Raw genomic sequence first — 17,890 nt, 5'->3', positions numbered from 1 at the left:
GTAATCTTGACTATAAAACATATATTTCTGGGACTAAAAATTCCCTTGACAGTGGCTACTAGCCTTTTATTTAATTTCACATAGAAATAGCTGAAATAGGCTTCCTATGAAATTACAAAATGCAACACAAATTGGAGTCAAAAATGAAGAGGTTATTCCACATGGGTTATTCATAAGAACCCAGTGATCACACCTTTACAGAGATTGACAGCATAAAAGGTGCCAGGGGTGGCAGGTTTTCATAAGAAAAGTCTCCCAAATGTGTTTCTGCAATTGAATTGAAGAGCTGAAGGAGGTTTAGCATATCCTGGACAACACTTACATACAATGAAATGACTGTGCATGAAGGGTATAAGTATAAAAGAGAAGTATAAAAGAATAGCTACAACTGCAGTAAATAAACTGTCCTTTTTTTATTTGATGTCTGAAGTCTTATTTCACTGTACATCATACTTAGGAATTAAGAAGGGGAGGAGGAAAAATCACAGAAACCCTTTATTAAACAAAATCAAAAATAAAAATAGACAACTGCTTTTTATCCTCCTCAAAAGGAGAAAGAGCCAGAAGGTATCACCTGTGTATTTCTGTAAGCACCATTGCTGCAGCTTGTGTTGCTAAGTAAACCTTTTGAAAGAATGTACAACCACTGTGTTAAAAATACCTTACTGAAACCTTGGTTGAAAGGCTTTGTCCACGTTTGCATTTCTCCTTCATTCCTTATTTTTTTCTCAGCTGTCTGTGCAAGAAGTAAATTGATGCTGACACGTGGTGGCACTTGCGTTTCCCACTCACGGCCCTTTCATGTTCTTACCCACTCTCTGTCCAGCCTGCACTCTGCAGGATGCTGGCTCGCAGTACCCAGGAGGGCCGGGAGGGCCAGGGGGACCAGGAACCCCAGGCTGACCGGCCACCCCAGGGGGACCTCTCTCACCATCACGGCCTTCCCTGCCGTAGCTGGCTTTGCCTGGTTCACCTGGAAAAGCAGATGCAGGTCTAAACATTGGCAGCAAACAACAAGCTCAGTGTACATGTAGCTTTACTGAACATCCTGTTCTCAAAAGCTGCATGAAGACAGCTTTTCACTGCTCTCGGGGAGGGGTGCCGACTGGGAGGCACAGTTTTCCTCTGACACCCAGGCTGCAATTACCCCACTACAGCAATGAAATACTAGTCCCAGTGCTCTCCAGTTGTACTGGTGCAGTTCTCCTGCTATACAAAGCTCTGCAGTATAACTGATTGCAGCACTGCAGCCAACCCTGCTGCTGATGCCTGTGACGGGGTAGGTGCTACTTCCTACTACAGAGTTTTGTTAGTGCTCTGGAAAAAGACATACCAAGAATTTTATTTTTTTTCTTAGCAGTTCCAAACTATACTTCTATTTCCCCAACCACTGAGATGGTTGGGGAAATAGATGCATAGTTTGGAACTGCAAAGCACTAGTCACTTTTTGCTTCTAAATCTTCAGTGGAGAAATGAAATGCAAGTAATTTCAGTAAGCCTCTTTTAATAATAGATTTCTACAGAAGGACAATTCTGACTTACACAGATATCCTTGGAATCAGTATATAGTAATTTTTTTTTCCTTTTTTCAGGAAGAGAAGAAATTTAGGTTGTTTCTGTCTATGTATAAAGACAGAAACATGCCATAAGGATGCTGATGGAAATAACATGTTTATGTTCATTCCCAGGCCACTAGAGGCCAGCTGTGCTGCATCCATCAGCAAGAACCTCACATGGAGCCCTATTATTTAACATGGCAATTAATTAACCACAAAAATAATATCCTAGATTATGAGTGGAGATTTTGAAGACTGCTGTGCTTGCCAGTGAGATAATCTGAGGGTTGTGGCTTTTTTTCATTTTTTATATATAATTATATGTGTAGGTAATCTATATAAAATATATATTTATATTAAAAGAGGCAATTTTTATTTATTTGTATGTAATTGCCCCTTTTTTTTTTAAGTATTTCTTTACATCTTTCCTAAGCTTTCTACACTGAGATAAATGAGGTGGTAGCATTTTAGTTCAAGAGTTTTTAATTCTGATTTTTGACTGAATCATTACCTATGAAGTAAAAATTATGAAGCACTGTGATTTGGAAGCTTATTGTTTAATGGACACCTTTTATCTTTTCAAGGCAGCTTGAAGTATCAGTTCTGAGTAAATTATTACTACATCTCTTCCTCTTTACCCTAACCCTCTTATATTTACCTGGAAGACCTCTTGGTCCAGGATAACCTTTCAGTCCTCTGCCTGGAAAGCCTCTTTCTCCTCTTTCTCCTGGTTCACCTAAAGCAAATTCATGAAATATTAGTTATAGCCTGCCTGGAGTATCATTTTCAGTAAATTCCCTTTCAGAGGTGAACAGTTAATAAGCAGAGAATTCAGCTGGATATATATATTCTTAGCAGACTTGAATGACATCCTGACACAGGTCCTTGTTGAATGTTTGGGATTTGATTGGGTTTTTTCTCCCATTTGAGTCATACTCAGAAGCAGACATCTTGGAGGGGGAAAAAAACACATGGAGTAGGACAGTAAGTACCACAGGAGATATGTCACAGCCTATAGAACAGGAATAAACCAAACTCACAGGACTACACAGGTCTTTTGGAATACAGAGTGAGGTTACTGGCCTCTGCAAGGCCATGTGAACTCAGATAAGAAGTGAATTCTCAGGTGCTGGTCCTTGAGATGGCCAGTGAAGAGAAGGGAAGCTGGCTGTACAGATTACAGTATTCTGCTGACATCCACATAAGACATTGTTTTACCTTTATGAAAGAAATTTATTCTCATCTAATAGTAATATAACAATATAATGATAGTAATATAATAGTATTATGGAGACTTTTCTTTGGTGGGCAGTAAGCTTTTCTTCAAACCCGTATCTTGCTCCAATCCGCAATCAACAGTAAGGGGAAGTTTTTCTGATGTGTTGTAAACTCAAAATTCTGTTCAATATATCTATTCCATAAAATTATGTATATTCCCAATTGTGAATATCTTACATTGATTATTTTTCCTTTTTTTTTTTTTTCTGCAAGTCAAAAGTCACAAGTTTATGCCTAATAATATTTGAGTGACCTTTTATTTTATGTTTCCATACCATCTGGTACTGCAGGGAAGAAAGACAGAATAGATTGCTGAGTTTGTGGCTTGCCTAGACTCTAGACTCTTCGGTAAAATCACTGTACCTTTGTATCTTCTGCTGTGTCTCATGGTTACACTTTGCTGTGTTTCCATCTCCTCTTTATTGTGACCTTCTAAAGCACTCTCAACATCCTTCTTTTCCCTTTTATCACAAAGTCCAACGTACCTTTTTCCCTCACTCCAATCTCAGACAAATTCCCACATGAATGGGGAAAGTCAGTTCATCTCTGTGACCACTGTGGAACTCTGGTAACTACCAGGAACTTGGAGTGAAGCACTGAGATTTTTCATGTTGGCTGCCATGTAGCATTATAATAGCTTTTGCATATGAAAGCATTCACTTCTCTTGTATTTCAATATTTACTGAAAGGGAACTTTGGAATTTTATAACAGTTAAAATAGAAAACAAAGCATCTTGCTTGTTTGGGTTTTTTTTATGCTCTGTAAATTTATTTTTTTTCAATAATAACACAGTGTTGAATAACATTCAATACACCCCATCACCTTTGTATCTCTACTTTGTTTCTTCTGCAGATAGCATTTCATTAAATGAAAACAGTAACAAAGCTTCATTAATGATGTCATTAAGATTTGCTTCATTTGTATTCTATTCTTTCTCTCAAAGGTTTTCCCAATTTTACTTTCAAATAAATCTTGAATCAAAAGTAAACACTCTAATCCAGCAACAGACTAGCTTTTTGCAGAAATACAATTTTTAAATAAAACCTCCTTCAAGAAACAGATTGAAATCACTGCTGAATAGAAACTAATACATTCATAGTGGTCATAAGAATGCAGAAAATTCTACTGTATAATCCTTCAGAGGAAAACAGAACCTCTCAGTCATGAACAGAAGAGATTAACTTTGATCAAAGATTTTTTTGTAAAGCATAAGGCAAGTCAATTTTATTATGGATTTGTCCTTTCCAAAGAATCGATAGATTCTGGTACCTGGTGCAATGACTTTAAACAGTTCAAGACTTAAACCCAAATAAAAGGCAGATAGTTATCAGTCACTTTTAATGTGATAAACTGGGTGCACTTAGAAAAGTAGATTAATTCACTGAGTGATTGAATCTGACCACTTACATGGGCTTTTAGGACCACAAGTCCTGCAGAAGTGAGGTCAACCACCAGGCCAAGTAGAGGAGAGAATCACTGCTGGAGTCACATCTGATTTTTGTCATCAAATCACTTACACAATGTGAGAAAATACAACCATCTGTCCTGAACCAGAAGTAAGCTGCAAATTCAAAGTCCTAATATCAATTCTCTCTCTTATGGATTTTTGAGGTTTCTGTTTTTCATCTGCTAAAAGCCAGATTTCTAAACAAGTCTTGCTAAATCCAAGACAGTGGATTAAATCTCTGCAGTAACTGACACAACAGTTACAGCAAACAGTTTACATTCCTAATTCAGGGTCTTTTTGGACTTCACATGTGTATAATCTACATCCACAACCTGTAATCCAAGGAAAGGCAGGGGGGAGGGGGGGAATCAACATAAAAAACTGAAGCAGTCAACAAGTGAAAGCCAGTTACAGCATTTCTTACCTTTAGGACCTTTACGACCAATCTCACCAGGGGGACCTTTAAGGCCAGGCAGGCCACGGGGGCCAAGCTGTCCTGGGAAGCCGTTTTCACCAGCAGGTCCTGGAGCACCTGGTGGCCCTGGTCGGCCAGGAAGACCTGGAGCACCAAATTCCGGCCTCCTAAGACTGGCTGCCAGCTGAGCTAGTTGTTCTGCAATGAACAGGGAGACAGAGTTAAGGAGTAAGTGGATCTGAATGAAGAGATTCCTATGATCGCTGAAGAAGAATGTAGGTTCTTAAAAGAGTAAATATCTCTCTTCATTACTACATGTTAATCCTGACAAGATCCATTTTTGCAAGAAGGAGAAAGTATGAGCACAGTCACATATGTTGCCTAGTAAGTGCAGGCCTTCTTTTTCAGAGGAAAGAAACCCTCAAACTGGTGCTCAGGAGCTCAGGTTTGATAAATAATTGCACACTTTATGTTAAACTTTTCTTAAGGTAAATCAGCAGGACCTTTGCTCTTAATTAGGCACAGAATCAGCTTCCCATTCCAAGGAATGGTCTATGCTGGCTGTTTCCTTTTGCTTCTCCCCCTTTCAGGCCACTGCTCTAACAGCATAAAAGCAGTCCTCTCCTTAGTGTTTCTGGTTTAGACTTCAAATTCATCTTCCAAGCATGCCTTAGAAATAACTTACTCTGGATACAGCCTCACACAACTCTGCATGACATTTGCTTTAAAGTCTGCATAACTTGGAAAGACTTTTTGTGTCCACAAGTTATTTTGTGTCCACAACCAAGAAATATTAAGGTGGTGAGGGACAGGGCTCACGTGGGATAGGATCTAAATTAAATAGGAATTACAGCCAGCAGATATACAAGGAAGCCTTGGCATAGCTGTCTGTGTCAAAGCCTGAGGAGCTGAACTTCACTTACAGTTGTCTTTTAGCTAACAAGGTTCCAAGGACTCTCTTGGATTGAATTCTAGTCCTTTATTTATCTCTTTTTTTTTTTTAACAACAGCATTGACAATTATAGCGGCTCTCAAGAGGGGTACAATGAAAACATTGTCTAGATTTTGCCTGTACCAGTGTCTTCACTGCTAATTCTGATGGTTATGAATAAATTCAAGCACCAAATGTGATTTCACTATAATCCTCCTCAATATTACTGTGTCTTTCAAGAGACCACTTTAAAAGGCTTTTTTATCCTATTTATACAAAACCTTTTAAGAAATACCCTGTTCGGCAGTATCAAGAACAGTGATGACTACTGAGAGTTTTTGAATCATGAGCAGCAATTTCACTCTGGTAAACTCTTAACATTACAATGGCATAATATCCCAAAGGGCATCTTCAAGAGCAAGTACTGAAAAGTTTCTTTTGTGCCTACACGACAGCATAAATTTTTAAACACAGTAAATCCCATACACCCAACTGTATTAGAAAAGCTTCAGATTTCTCTGTGTGTCACGAACTCAGCAAATATAATTAGGATTTTGAGCATCTGCCTATTGCTTTAATTTTATGGTATGTTATCTTCAGAAAGCCTCTCTCTGGACTCCACTTTTTTTTACCTATTTTTCACATAGTTTGTTTGCTGCAATCTAGTAGAGTATGAGTACAAAATGCTAAAAATCTTTCAGTGAGGCTGTGTACTTTTATGTGCATAAACGCAGCAAGCAATTTGTATACAAAATGCATGTATGCAATAGTATGGAATCAACAGATAGTTCAATGAGGCGACAAAGTATATATAAATAAGGGACTTTCTCATACTGTGCCTACATTGACACCTGGGAAGATTTTCAGCTAGGTCCCCTGCTGAGGCCATGCAATTTATTCTGGATAAGAGTGGGAAAATCGTGGTTGCCTCCACAGCAATAGATTATTACAATTAAATGCACCAGAAACATGCAATACTTTTTAGCATATTTACCTTGCATGACTCTCATGCAAACCTGCTTAATGTGCTGATCGGTGGGCTCTTTTCCCTAGGATTTAAAAAAAATAACAGATTTTAAAAAACAGTTGATGTCACAGTATACAATTTATAAGTGTGCCTGATGCAAAAAAGTGTTGGTCAGATGTCATGGTTTAAGCCCAGTCAGCAACTAAGAACCACACAGTCATTCACACACTGCTCCCACGCCAGTGGGATGGGGGAGAGAATTGGTACAGTAAAAGTGAGAAAACCCATGTGCTGAGAAAAAAAGGTTTAATAAATAGAGAGTAAGATGAAGGAGAAGGTGTTGGAAGAAGAAGGGAATAAAGAAGGAGAAGAAAATAAAATCTAAGAAAGACAAGTAATACAAATTAAAGCAATTGTACATCACCTCCCACCAACTTTCTCCCGAATTTATTGCTGAGCATGATGCCATAAGATACGGGATATCCTTTTGGTCAGTTGGGGTCAGCTGTCCTGGCTGTGTGCCCTCCCAATTTTCTGTGCACTTCCAAACTGTCCTGCATTCTCACTGGCAGGACAGTTTAAGAAACAAAAAGGCTTTGATGCCATGTAAACATTGCTTGGGAGTAACTAAAGCATCACAGAATGGCTTGGGTTGGAAGGAACCTTTGAAATCATCTCATTCCAACCCCATCCATCATCCCCTGCTCAGGGCCCCATTCAACCTGGCCTTGAACAGTTGCAGGGATGGGGCATCCACAACTTCTCTGGGCAACCTGTTAGTACCTCACTGTTCTTACAATGAAAAATTTCTTCCTAATATCTAACCTGAATCTATGCTTTTGCTTTGAAGCCATGACCCCTTGTCCTATTCCCTTCAGTGTGCTGTAAAGACTATTTTCAGTACAACTCCAAAGCATAAGTCACTATGAAGAAATTCAACTCTCTGCCAACCAAAATCAATCCACCTGTCATTGATGTTCCAGTTCCTACAAGTGCAACTATTCCAGCTGATGTCAATTTGACCAGCAAGGTAAATACTGTGAATGAGACACCCTTGTGTCAAACACTGTTTTATGCACACTATGGGGGTGGGGCAGGCATAAGAAAACAGAGCTGAACTGAAAGCTGAGGACCCAAGCACCCATCTGTATACAACCCTAAGAGTTCTCTGGTGTACAGATGTGTTTGATGAGAGATGATGTGGCATTTCAGTTTTGCATGCGAACACATCTCCTGATGCAAAACAGGGAGTGATGTGAGTGACAGGCAAGCGTTCAAAAGATACCAGTTACATGAGAACAGTACTTACAGCTGGACCTTCACTGCCAGGCAGACCTGGGGCACCCTGTTCACCCTGCAAGCCTCGTGGTCCAGGGGAGCCTCGGGGCCCTTCCATGCCAGGCAGTCCACGACTTCCCTCAGGCCCACGGGAACCAGGGTCTCCAGGATTACCAACCTGACAAGGAAAGAGTGGAATTTCAATGGAACTGCCATACTAGTGTTAGAATCATTCTGACATATCAAAATGGTGACAGGAGCTATTCACAAATGCAAAACAATGAGTGCTGGAATGTACAGTTGTTGAACAACTTCTTTTTAGATAAGTTGCTGGAGTCAGGGGTTGGGTGATTCATAAGAGGTCTGTATTCATCAGCCAAAGGGGTGAAGTTGAAAAATAATATATTCTGTCAAATCAGCATTAACACTGACATGGTCAAGATGGATATTTTGTCAAAGAACAGAACTCTAGTAACTTGGTTCCTACTTCTGCCCTCATGCATGTCAACATGCAACATTTCTACACATTAAGTGGTGCTTAAGTTACAAAAATTCCAGTTCCCTGCTTGCTCCAAATACCTTTCATGCCCTTTTGTATAGAGTACCACAGTATGAGCCTCTACCATCTAGCCCCAGGCTGTTTGGGAACACACATTTTTGCCTTGTTTTATCTGCCAGTGCCAGAGCTAGTTCAATGCCTACGCTTGAGTTTGCTGGCAGAGGGGAAAGAACATCCTCACACAAACTGATGTTGACAAACTGCCTGAACGAATGCAATGAGCCTTTATTTAGGAATAAATTTAAGCCTGGGAAGGAGGAAGGGGTGGGCAGAATGTGTTTTTAAGATTTGTTTTACTTCCCATTATCCTACTCTGATTTCAATTTGTAATAAATTCAGTTAATTTCCCCAGGTCAAGTCTCTTTTGTCCATGACAATAACTGGTGAGTGATCTCTCCTTGCCATTACCTTGACCCACAAGCCTTTTGTTATATTTTCTCTCCCCTTATGAACTGAGGAAGGGGGTGATACAGTGGCCTTGGTGGGTAGACGGTGTCCAGCCAGGGTCAAAGCACCACACTTACTTTCAATATACATTCATTTACTAGTATTAATCAATAGTAGTATTAACTAAGGGGAAAACAAACAAAACCAAACAAAACTCCAAAACAAACAAACAAACCCACAAAACCTAAAACAAGCAGCAAATAAAATTCTATACACTCACAACTTCCAAAATCTACTAGGGGGTTGGGGGGATGGAGGGGAAATGCAATACCCTCTGAAAAAGATGCTAAAGAGGAAATTAAATTACTCAACCGTGGTATCAGCTAAATCCACAAGATGGAGCCATTTCGGTTCCATCTGTGCTGCATCTCAGTCAACTGACTGCTGTCTCCGTTAGAAAGAAACCCAAAAAACATGCTTCAAAAGCTGTATCAAGAAGGCAAGAAAATTGCCTTTATGGACTGTACAACCAGGAAACCATCATTCCTTTCTTCCCCAGCCTGGTGAATTATCAGGCTGCCTGATGAATTACTAATTCCTGTGTAGATACTCACTAGGATAAGCACTCTAGGGTATCATCAAGACAAGGATTTTAAAAATCCAGGTGGATAAAATTATGGATTTCTCCTCTATCTCTTCTTCATGTCCTTCTTGTAGGATCTTGGTGGGCAGTAAACACTCTTTAGCTTTCACTTGCTTAACCCCAAAGTTGCCCAGACCACTAAGAACACAGAACTTTTTTGTTATGATCAGTCTCAGTTCCCTGTGGGGAGAACTGTTGGTGTTTTAGTATCACAGCCCATACTATCAGATAATGTAACAATCCCATTCTTCAGTAATCCTGAAACAAAAGAATGAGTCCAGCTCTCAATTATTTTTCTTATGTGACATACAAGCTTCTGCTCACCTTCCACATCAAAGTTATCATTTTGCCATTAAAAAAAAAATTAAAAAAAAAAAAAAAAAAGAGGAATCTGGGCCACAAATACTTCTGATTTCACAGACCTCACAATCCTCCTGCCAGCTTTTTTACAGTGTAAATATTACAGGCTGCATGCAGTCACTGCACTGAGCCTCCTCTCTATACAACACCGACTGTAGAAAGAGTGTATTCATTTTCTTAAAAAATTGTATTTGTTGGCCAGAAAACTGCTGCTGAATGATGCTGCTCTTTTGTGGATTTGGAATTCAGGAAATTAATTCCCTTCCAAAGCAAATTCATTTTAATATTGACTGTATTCAAAATTTAAATAGAAGAAAAGCTGTTGAAACTCACTCAATTTAGTTGTGATAAAGAGCTCAGCTTGTTATTTGCATTATTTTTTTCTTAAATCAGAAAACCACCTATCTGACCCCAATTCTCTATATTTCTGTAACAATGCTATTCATCATACTTACAGCTCCCTTTGCTCCTGGTAATCCCATGTCACCCTAAGCAAAAATAAGACAAACTATGTGAGAAGAGAGTCTCCATTACCATAGACATTACAAATGTAGTAAATTTTTTTCACTATAAAAAATGTTCACATATTTAGTTTATTTATGCAAAATTGCACCACAAATTAATTACAATTTCTTTAAAAATAAAACTTGCATTTCAGGGATTTTTTGCAAAATGTCTTTCTCAAAAGCATTTTATTAAGGTGCAAATGAGAAATCATGTTTGTTATAATTGGGTTTGTATTGCTTATCTTGGACATAGATACATGGCTCTAACCTCCCAACCCACAGCTACAGAACAGGACGAGCTTAGATAGCATATTGCTTGTAAACCTTTAGAGGAAGCATTATTTAATCAGGATTTTATAGTTTGATAGAGTTATGGATACTAGTGTTGTGCTAGCCCTGACAAAACTGCAACAGAAACCTGGCACGTGTCTACCTAATGTGCTGTGAAGAAATCAAATCCCTAGAAGTTGCTATTCCCAGCAACTTTTCTCCTCATCTGAACACCACCAAGATCCCTCTATCGCTGACTGAGAACAGCAGTCCCACTGTTCTGGAGGTTTTAGTTTTCCCTCTGAATCACAGAAGAAAAGGTTTCAAAATATTGTAATCGCTTAGGAAATTGATTAATATGAAAACACCAAAGAAAAGGAATTACTCTTTGAGAGATTCCCAAAAACTGTGTTTTCCCCGTTCCTAAATCCATTGGTGAAATAACTGGTTTCTAAAGGTTACAAAGGTCCCTTTGCCTGTTAATGAATATGACATAAATGAAATAGAAATAGCAACTGTTATCAGTTTAAAACCAGACTAGCTAGCAACACACTTAGACAACCCATAGCATTGCTTCCTGTGATCTGTACAGTGATTGCAAAGCTCAATTACTAGCTCACCTAGGACATCTAGCTAACTAGGGCTCTTAATTAAAAGGTTTTCAGAATTACAAAGTTTAAGGAAAAAAATGCTCATTTCCAGCACATAACCTGGCTACCATTTTTTAAATAGGGAACTTTTTACTTCCTTTAGAAAGATCAAGTTCTGGTTTTGCTGGATGGGGCCCCACAGGAGCCACTGGACTAGTGCATTTCTCTTTGTGGAGGAAAACAAACCCTCTCTACCCACAGGCACTACCCATGTAAATTCACAACACACCATTCTAATATGATATATATACACACACACATATATATCTATCCCTCCAGCAATATCACAGTGCCACAGCCTTTTCCCAGACCATTCTCCCTTTCCCTAACAGCCAGTTGCAAATCTTATTTCCAAAGAGAAAGTCAGTACAGAATATTTCCCTCAAGTTTGAGTTATTAAGGATATTTATTACCTCTGCTCCTGTTTCACCTGAATTAAACTACCTCCTGCTTCAAACATCAAGAATTTATCTGTGTGTGCACGTATATTCATATATAAACAGTTAATCTGTCTCTACAAACGTATCCATGTTTATATATACACACACATACAGCCTTCCTGCAAGGTAGTCTGTACTATATTATACACCTAATAGAACATGTATATTTTAGAGTTCTTTTCAAATAGCAAGAATAGACTAGGCCAACAGAACTGCTCCAGTTGGTATAAAACTGAAATGTGACTTTCAATGATGAAACCATGTGCTTGAAGCACTCCAACAAAGTCTTAATTTACAACAACAAAATATTATATCAGGTAAAGAAAAAAATAACGCCTTACTAAGTCACCCTTTTCTCCTCCATCTCCTTCTGCTCCAGGTGCACCCTATGTCAAAGAAAGACACACTGTCAGCCTTCAGATTAGTCAGCATAATGTACTGTGGCATTTAGTAGAGTGACTTTAATGTTCCATGATTTTTAACATGACTTACTTGTTCACCCTTAGGTCCTGGTTCGCCCACTGAACCCTAAAAGGTTAAAGATTGAAAATAAAAAATAAAAAAGGCATTGAGAATTTCAAACTGCAGGTTCAAAAGCATACTAAATGTTCTTCAATCCTCCCTACGATCCAGCATTAATACAAGAGACCTTTAAAGCTGTGAATTTTTGAGAATGACAATGAAAGCACTTAAATCTTACTGTGTAATTTAGTGACGGACTAAAGGCAAGTATGGAACTAGTATGGAACATATAATACACTGCCACACAGGACAATACAGATTCTGACTGTCAAACTTCATGTGCCAGATGCTCTTGGCAGCTGCTACAGCTCTGCTCTGCAAATTGCTTAGAAGATATAGGTAAAAAAATCCAGCAAGTGTATTGCTTTTTCTAGCACTATTATGTGTTCCATATTGCTGTAAGCTATACTAGCCTGACTAATGGGGATAACCAGAGAGACACCCACAAATGCAGTCACAATCTTGTCTTGCTTGCTGTTTAATTCTCAATGTTCTTTAGCAAAACTGTGTCTAGAAGTCTGACCATTGCAGTCAAAGCTGAAGGGCTTGTGTCTTAAAGTTGATGTTCCATTTTTTTTTTAAATAATAACATTTTCATGTCTCATCTTAGAATTCTGCAACAAAATGTACCTGCGTGGACAGGCAGGAACCAAAGAGGAATAAATTAATGACCTGATTCATTGCAAACATACATAATTTGTTTCTATGCTAAAATTATTTATTTTGTAGAACACTGTATAGTTTAAGAAAATCTTGGTATTTGTGTTCTGTTAGAAAAGCATTCACATCACCCTTAATGGTCTTTAAGTCTGTGCATGTTCAAACATATGCATTCCAAAAGAACTATAACTGTGCACAAAGTTTGTTTTTTTCTAAAACAGAGATACAGCATTTTCTCTCCCATTTTAGAGAGTCATTTAATTCACATAACATATAGGCACATAGACCAGTCTGACATTTATAATTTAATGAATTCAGACTTGTTCTCGTGTTCTTGAGAATGAAGAGCCAACACTAAATTATTCACAAAGCTGAACAGCATAAATCACAGAACTATTTAACATTCCGACTTTGTCACACAACACTGAAACTATTTTGTCTGAAGTGTTCTCAACATTGTGCCTTACTAAGGTTTTCCAATTACTCACACAAAAAAGACATTGATTTCCAACCTAACATCAGTTGGAAGATTCTTTTTCTCCACTTACTCTTCTTTTGGAAACCTTGGCCTGTAATGTTTGTATTAGCAAACACAAAAATCACAGCTGAAACTATCTGAATCTATTCTATATTGACTCCCAAAATTTCAAAGGAGACAATAAGGCAAGATGTCAAACTATGAAAAAAACTCACTTTTCTTGACATACTGCTTATCTACTTGCAAAAATCTCTCTCAAATCATATCCAAAAATTGTCTGCAAAACTGTCAGCATCATCCAAAACTGTACTAGGGGTTACTTTAACTATTTAGAAGCATAAAGGATTGTGTTCCAGTGCCGAGGTCTGGCACTTGGCTTGGTGCCAAGCCAAAGTTTAGCTTTACTAAAATAGACAGAACCAGAGCGTCTAAAATCAAATCAAAAATATGTGAATCAGAAATAGTGAACCCTGCATTCAAATTTTGTCAAATTTCACTTTTACATTTTACTTCAATAAAAACACCTCTGATGATGATTTCTTTGGTGATGTTTCATTCTTTAAGTAGTCATCACTTGCATGTTGACAAGGTGTCAGCATAGAGTACCCTATATTTATCAGATTTGGAATCAAAAATGACTACTGAAATACCAAATTTGTGAGTTCTTCTGGCTTCTGACTGCTATTTACATGAGTTCTTATAATGCACATATAGCTTACAATAGGACTTCATAGGACTGATCTCAGTGTAGAAAACCACGAAGTTTTGAAATCAGAAAGGGAAAAAATGTTGCTTCAGTCAGGAACTTACTACTAGCAGGGGTTGACCAAAAGACTAGGGTTAACAAGCTACAGAGATACCAAAATCTTTCCAAATCCTGACAAGGTTGTTTGCCTCTGTATAAGACTGACGCAGTTGCAAGAGTTGAAGGGAAGGATAAAGTGGCACAGTGCTCTCCAGGCTTGTGACTTGGAATACATACTGCAGATCAGTGCTGCTTGCAAAGCTGCAGCCATGCTAAGCCTGACCCAGAAAATTCACTCCAACCTCCATGCAACTGAAGAAAAAAAAATATGAATCAAGGATACAAGTGGACACTTGTCTAAAACCAGGAAAGCTAAAAAGCAATCACAAGATGAGATAATTGCTAGCATATACTTTTGGACTTCAAGGTATTTGCACAGGGCATTAAACTGACCCTAGGATTTTAAAAAAGCTCCGGGAATAATTTACTGTCCTCTGCCAGTTAGATAAGCAGACACCTGAATCTCTCTGGGTCTGTATACAGCATCTACGTTCTGCTTTTTATCCTGAAGGTCCAGACCCTTTATACAGCAAATGAGGAAAATCAGGCACCTTTGGATGGAGGTTATTAGCACTCAACAAAGACTATTTATTTTCCTTCCACATTTGTTTACTCAGGTAGCTTCAATCTCCCTCTGAAGAATTCTAAAGTATGAATCGTTACCAATCTAACGAAAAGAGACTGCTTTATGTCAATACTTACATTTGACTAGAAACGTGTTCCTGATCTCAGCATTAAAACAAAACCAAACAAAACCAAACAAACATGAAAAACTTCCTCAACAGCATCAAAGACTTAGAAACTTATTTTTAAGTATCTGAGCAGCTTTTAAAAAATGCTGAAAACAAGTGTGAGCCCTATCTAGCAGCCCTGTGATGTATACTGGGAGCACACCAGGGGCAGGATTGATTACTCTGTTCAACTAAGACATTCATAGCACTGATACCTATGTCTGACCAGGAGTCCTGTACTTCCTTGATTTTCAGTGGAAAGTAAGAGGCCCTTAACAAGTGTAATTCATTTAATACTAAAGTAGATGCCTCAAGTAAGAAGGATGAAACAGTATAGAACTGACTATTTCTATAACCAGTACATCTGAATTTTGGTGAGTGAGTTCCATTCTCTGCAGTCTCCTAATCCAAGCTAAGAAACACTTTTGGGTTTATGTACTGTCTTCACTGATATTTACCGAGCAAAGAAAGATACCTTCTGCAGTTATGTGAGACTCCGAGGACCAAGTTCTTCCCTCCCCCAGAAATATTGGAAGAAGAACTTATACAGGTATTTTTCAACCGCAGACTAGGTCTGAAGTTCCAAAGCTCTACAGTGACCAGAGACCCTGACTTACAATTTCAGATCTGGCTGTCAATGATTTGCTATATGATTTAGGTCTTTAAATGATTCAGACACTTTATGAGCTACAATTAGTTAATGGGTACCTAGAGTATCACTTTCAAGTAGTTAACACATGTACATAAAAGGAAGGAAACAGACATTAATTTATATAAAAACTGGAAACAGTGCTCAAACTATTGTGTTTACTCCTGACATCAAACTGCAACCTGGATGTATGTGTGCATTTCTTACCCGGTCACCCTTACTACCAGGTAGGCCTGGAGGACCAGGCAGTCCAGGAAGTCCAATATTACCCTGGGGACCCTGTGAAAATAAGTCAAGGATGTAAGTTTAGCCAATCTGGTTTAGAATGAACAACTAAAGGTCATACCCTGACAAGCAGATGGGGCAAAACCTTATTCCCAGAACAGACTTAGTTTGATGAAAGAGGATTATCTGATGCAAATAGAGTTGATCCAAAGTACAGCACCTCAAACAACATTTTATTATTAATTTATTGCTGATAATCAGAACAGAAATGGCTTACAGGGTTTTCTACCCTCCAGTCCCCCACTGACAGTCTGGTTTTCTTAAAAATACTTCCCAAGATCTTGCAGTCTGCCATTTGTGCATTCCTCTGTAACAGTAGGCTCTTTCAGCCAAGATCTCCCCAGCTATGCTTCTGATTGATACTATGTAAACACTGCTGGAGCTCTGGTAAAAGGTGGCATTCATAATCTGCTCCATTCATTATTTTCATGTAGCTGTTAGCAGAAGGCTGGTCTTTCACTGCTCTGGTTCCCAAGTATACACAGCCCACACAGGACTGTGCAACTCAGTTTTTCGTATCATATGATTCATGGGTTTTTTTAAGAAGATGTCACACACATCTCCATATACCTTTTTCTAATATTAGCACAGTCACAGAGGACTGAAAAAGAAAGTCAACCGTCACTGGTTTCATTGCTGTTACCAGTACCCTGCATGGATAAATGGGTAAGTGTAGTTCCAGATGATACCACAGTTCCTTGAAAGTAAACAAGAGCACTGAATATGGAAAAAAACTGCTTACCAATTTCCCTGGTAAACCTGGAGGACCTGCAGGACCTGGCTCCCCTCTGCTACCCTGATAGAAAATAGGAAAACATTACTTTCTGAAATATTTTCTGTGAACAAGGAATAAAGTATCATTTTTTTTTCTTGTTTAGTGAATTAAACTACCTAGGAGTTGGTTTTAAACTTCTGTTTACTAGAGCAAAAATATCACGTGCATTAAAAACAGTGAAAACATTTTTAGTTAACAGTGGCATGTAATATTTAGTAGACATTAAATGATTCAACTAACTCATTCTGCTGAGTTATTACGCACAATGAAGTTCCCTTCATGGAATCGCAGCTGAGAGTTACCTGTTGCAAACATATTTACCTCACTAAGACAACTGCACACTCAGCTTCAGGCTTTTGCTAAGTTTCATCAACTGAACTCCTACATGACCACATACTTAAAAGCTTGTGATCCCACGTGAACAATGGACAAATGTGAAAAGTGTATGTATGCAAAAGTCATTCTTAACAAACTCATTTAAGTTCAAAAAAAAAGTCTAGACTGTTACAGGGAAGGTTTACCTTTAAAAATCCCCCTTCATATTAGTGATAAGCATAAATACGCATTTCACTAGATCTTTATATCTTCACTTGAGACATGTTTATCCATTCAGATCATCATATTCACATCAGTGTAACAAATCCACCTTTTCGTGCATGCATTTGAATATATACTCTGGGTAAACTTGATATTGAGTTCAATTTTCAAAGACTTTCAATGTTTTTTGAACTAAAGTACCTTTTTCAAAGGGTTTTGTCTCTTATTATTAAACCTTCCATAACACCTCAGTAAGTTTTATACCTTTACTCTCACCTGTACAGATATATTCCTGTTCCAATACAAGCCTAAGTGTCACTTGAGACAGTTTTCTTACTTCCACTGTGTGAATACATAAGGGGTATTTGCTATAAAAGCATAACATAGCATGTAAGATCATAAACTATCAAGAATTAAAGTTATTAGATACGTAAGTAGATAAACAGTTATATATATAACTGTTTCTAAGTTATATATTTACATATATATACGTAACTCACAAAAATGTGAATAAACTCAGACCTAAGCATTCTAGTGCTGTATACAACAGAAATTTTTAAATACAGGTTTTTTTTCATAATAAGACAGATATTTTGATGTACTGAACAATAAAAGGAGATGGCAGACATGGTCTTTTACACCAGGTCATAAAAGCAATGACAGTTTCTCACACAAGCTTAGGAAAACTAACTCTACAATTTAAGAAATAATTAGGTATCCTGGAGAGATCACAGAAGAAAACATAAACAGACTTTTCAAT

At 38.1% G+C, this 17,890-nt stretch overlaps 1 protein-coding gene across 1 annotated transcript in view; it reads right to left on the bottom strand.

The window, feature by feature from the left end:
• Positions 1-399: 399 nt before the first annotated feature.
• COL9A1 (collagen type IX alpha 1 chain) overlaps positions 400-17,890 on the bottom strand; it is a 67,537-nt gene continuing 50,046 nt past the window's right edge. The window contains exons 29-38 of the mRNA XM_050314428.1: positions 16,561-16,614; positions 15,741-15,812; positions 12,181-12,216; positions 12,030-12,074; positions 10,278-10,310; positions 7,905-8,051; positions 6,623-6,677; positions 4,707-4,895; positions 2,215-2,292; positions 400-973 (exon numbers count right to left, since the gene is read on the bottom strand). Of these exons, the coding sequence (XP_050170385.1) occupies positions 789-973; positions 2,215-2,292; positions 4,707-4,895; positions 6,623-6,677; positions 7,905-8,051; positions 10,278-10,310; positions 12,030-12,074; positions 12,181-12,216; positions 15,741-15,812; positions 16,561-16,614 (894 nt within the window). The 3' untranslated portion in view covers positions 400-788. The remainder of the gene's footprint in view (positions 974-2,214; positions 2,293-4,706; positions 4,896-6,622; positions 6,678-7,904; positions 8,052-10,277; positions 10,311-12,029; positions 12,075-12,180; positions 12,217-15,740; positions 15,813-16,560; positions 16,615-17,890) is intronic.

Source organism: Myiozetetes cayanensis, unplaced genomic scaffold (assembly GCF_022539395.1).
Source record: "Myiozetetes cayanensis isolate MyiCay16 unplaced genomic scaffold, myiCay2020 scf2-11, whole genome shotgun sequence".
Classification (NCBI taxonomy): Eukaryota; Metazoa; Chordata; class Aves; order Passeriformes; family Tyrannidae; genus Myiozetetes; species Myiozetetes cayanensis.
This window is presented reverse-complemented; position numbering and strand designations above follow the sequence as displayed.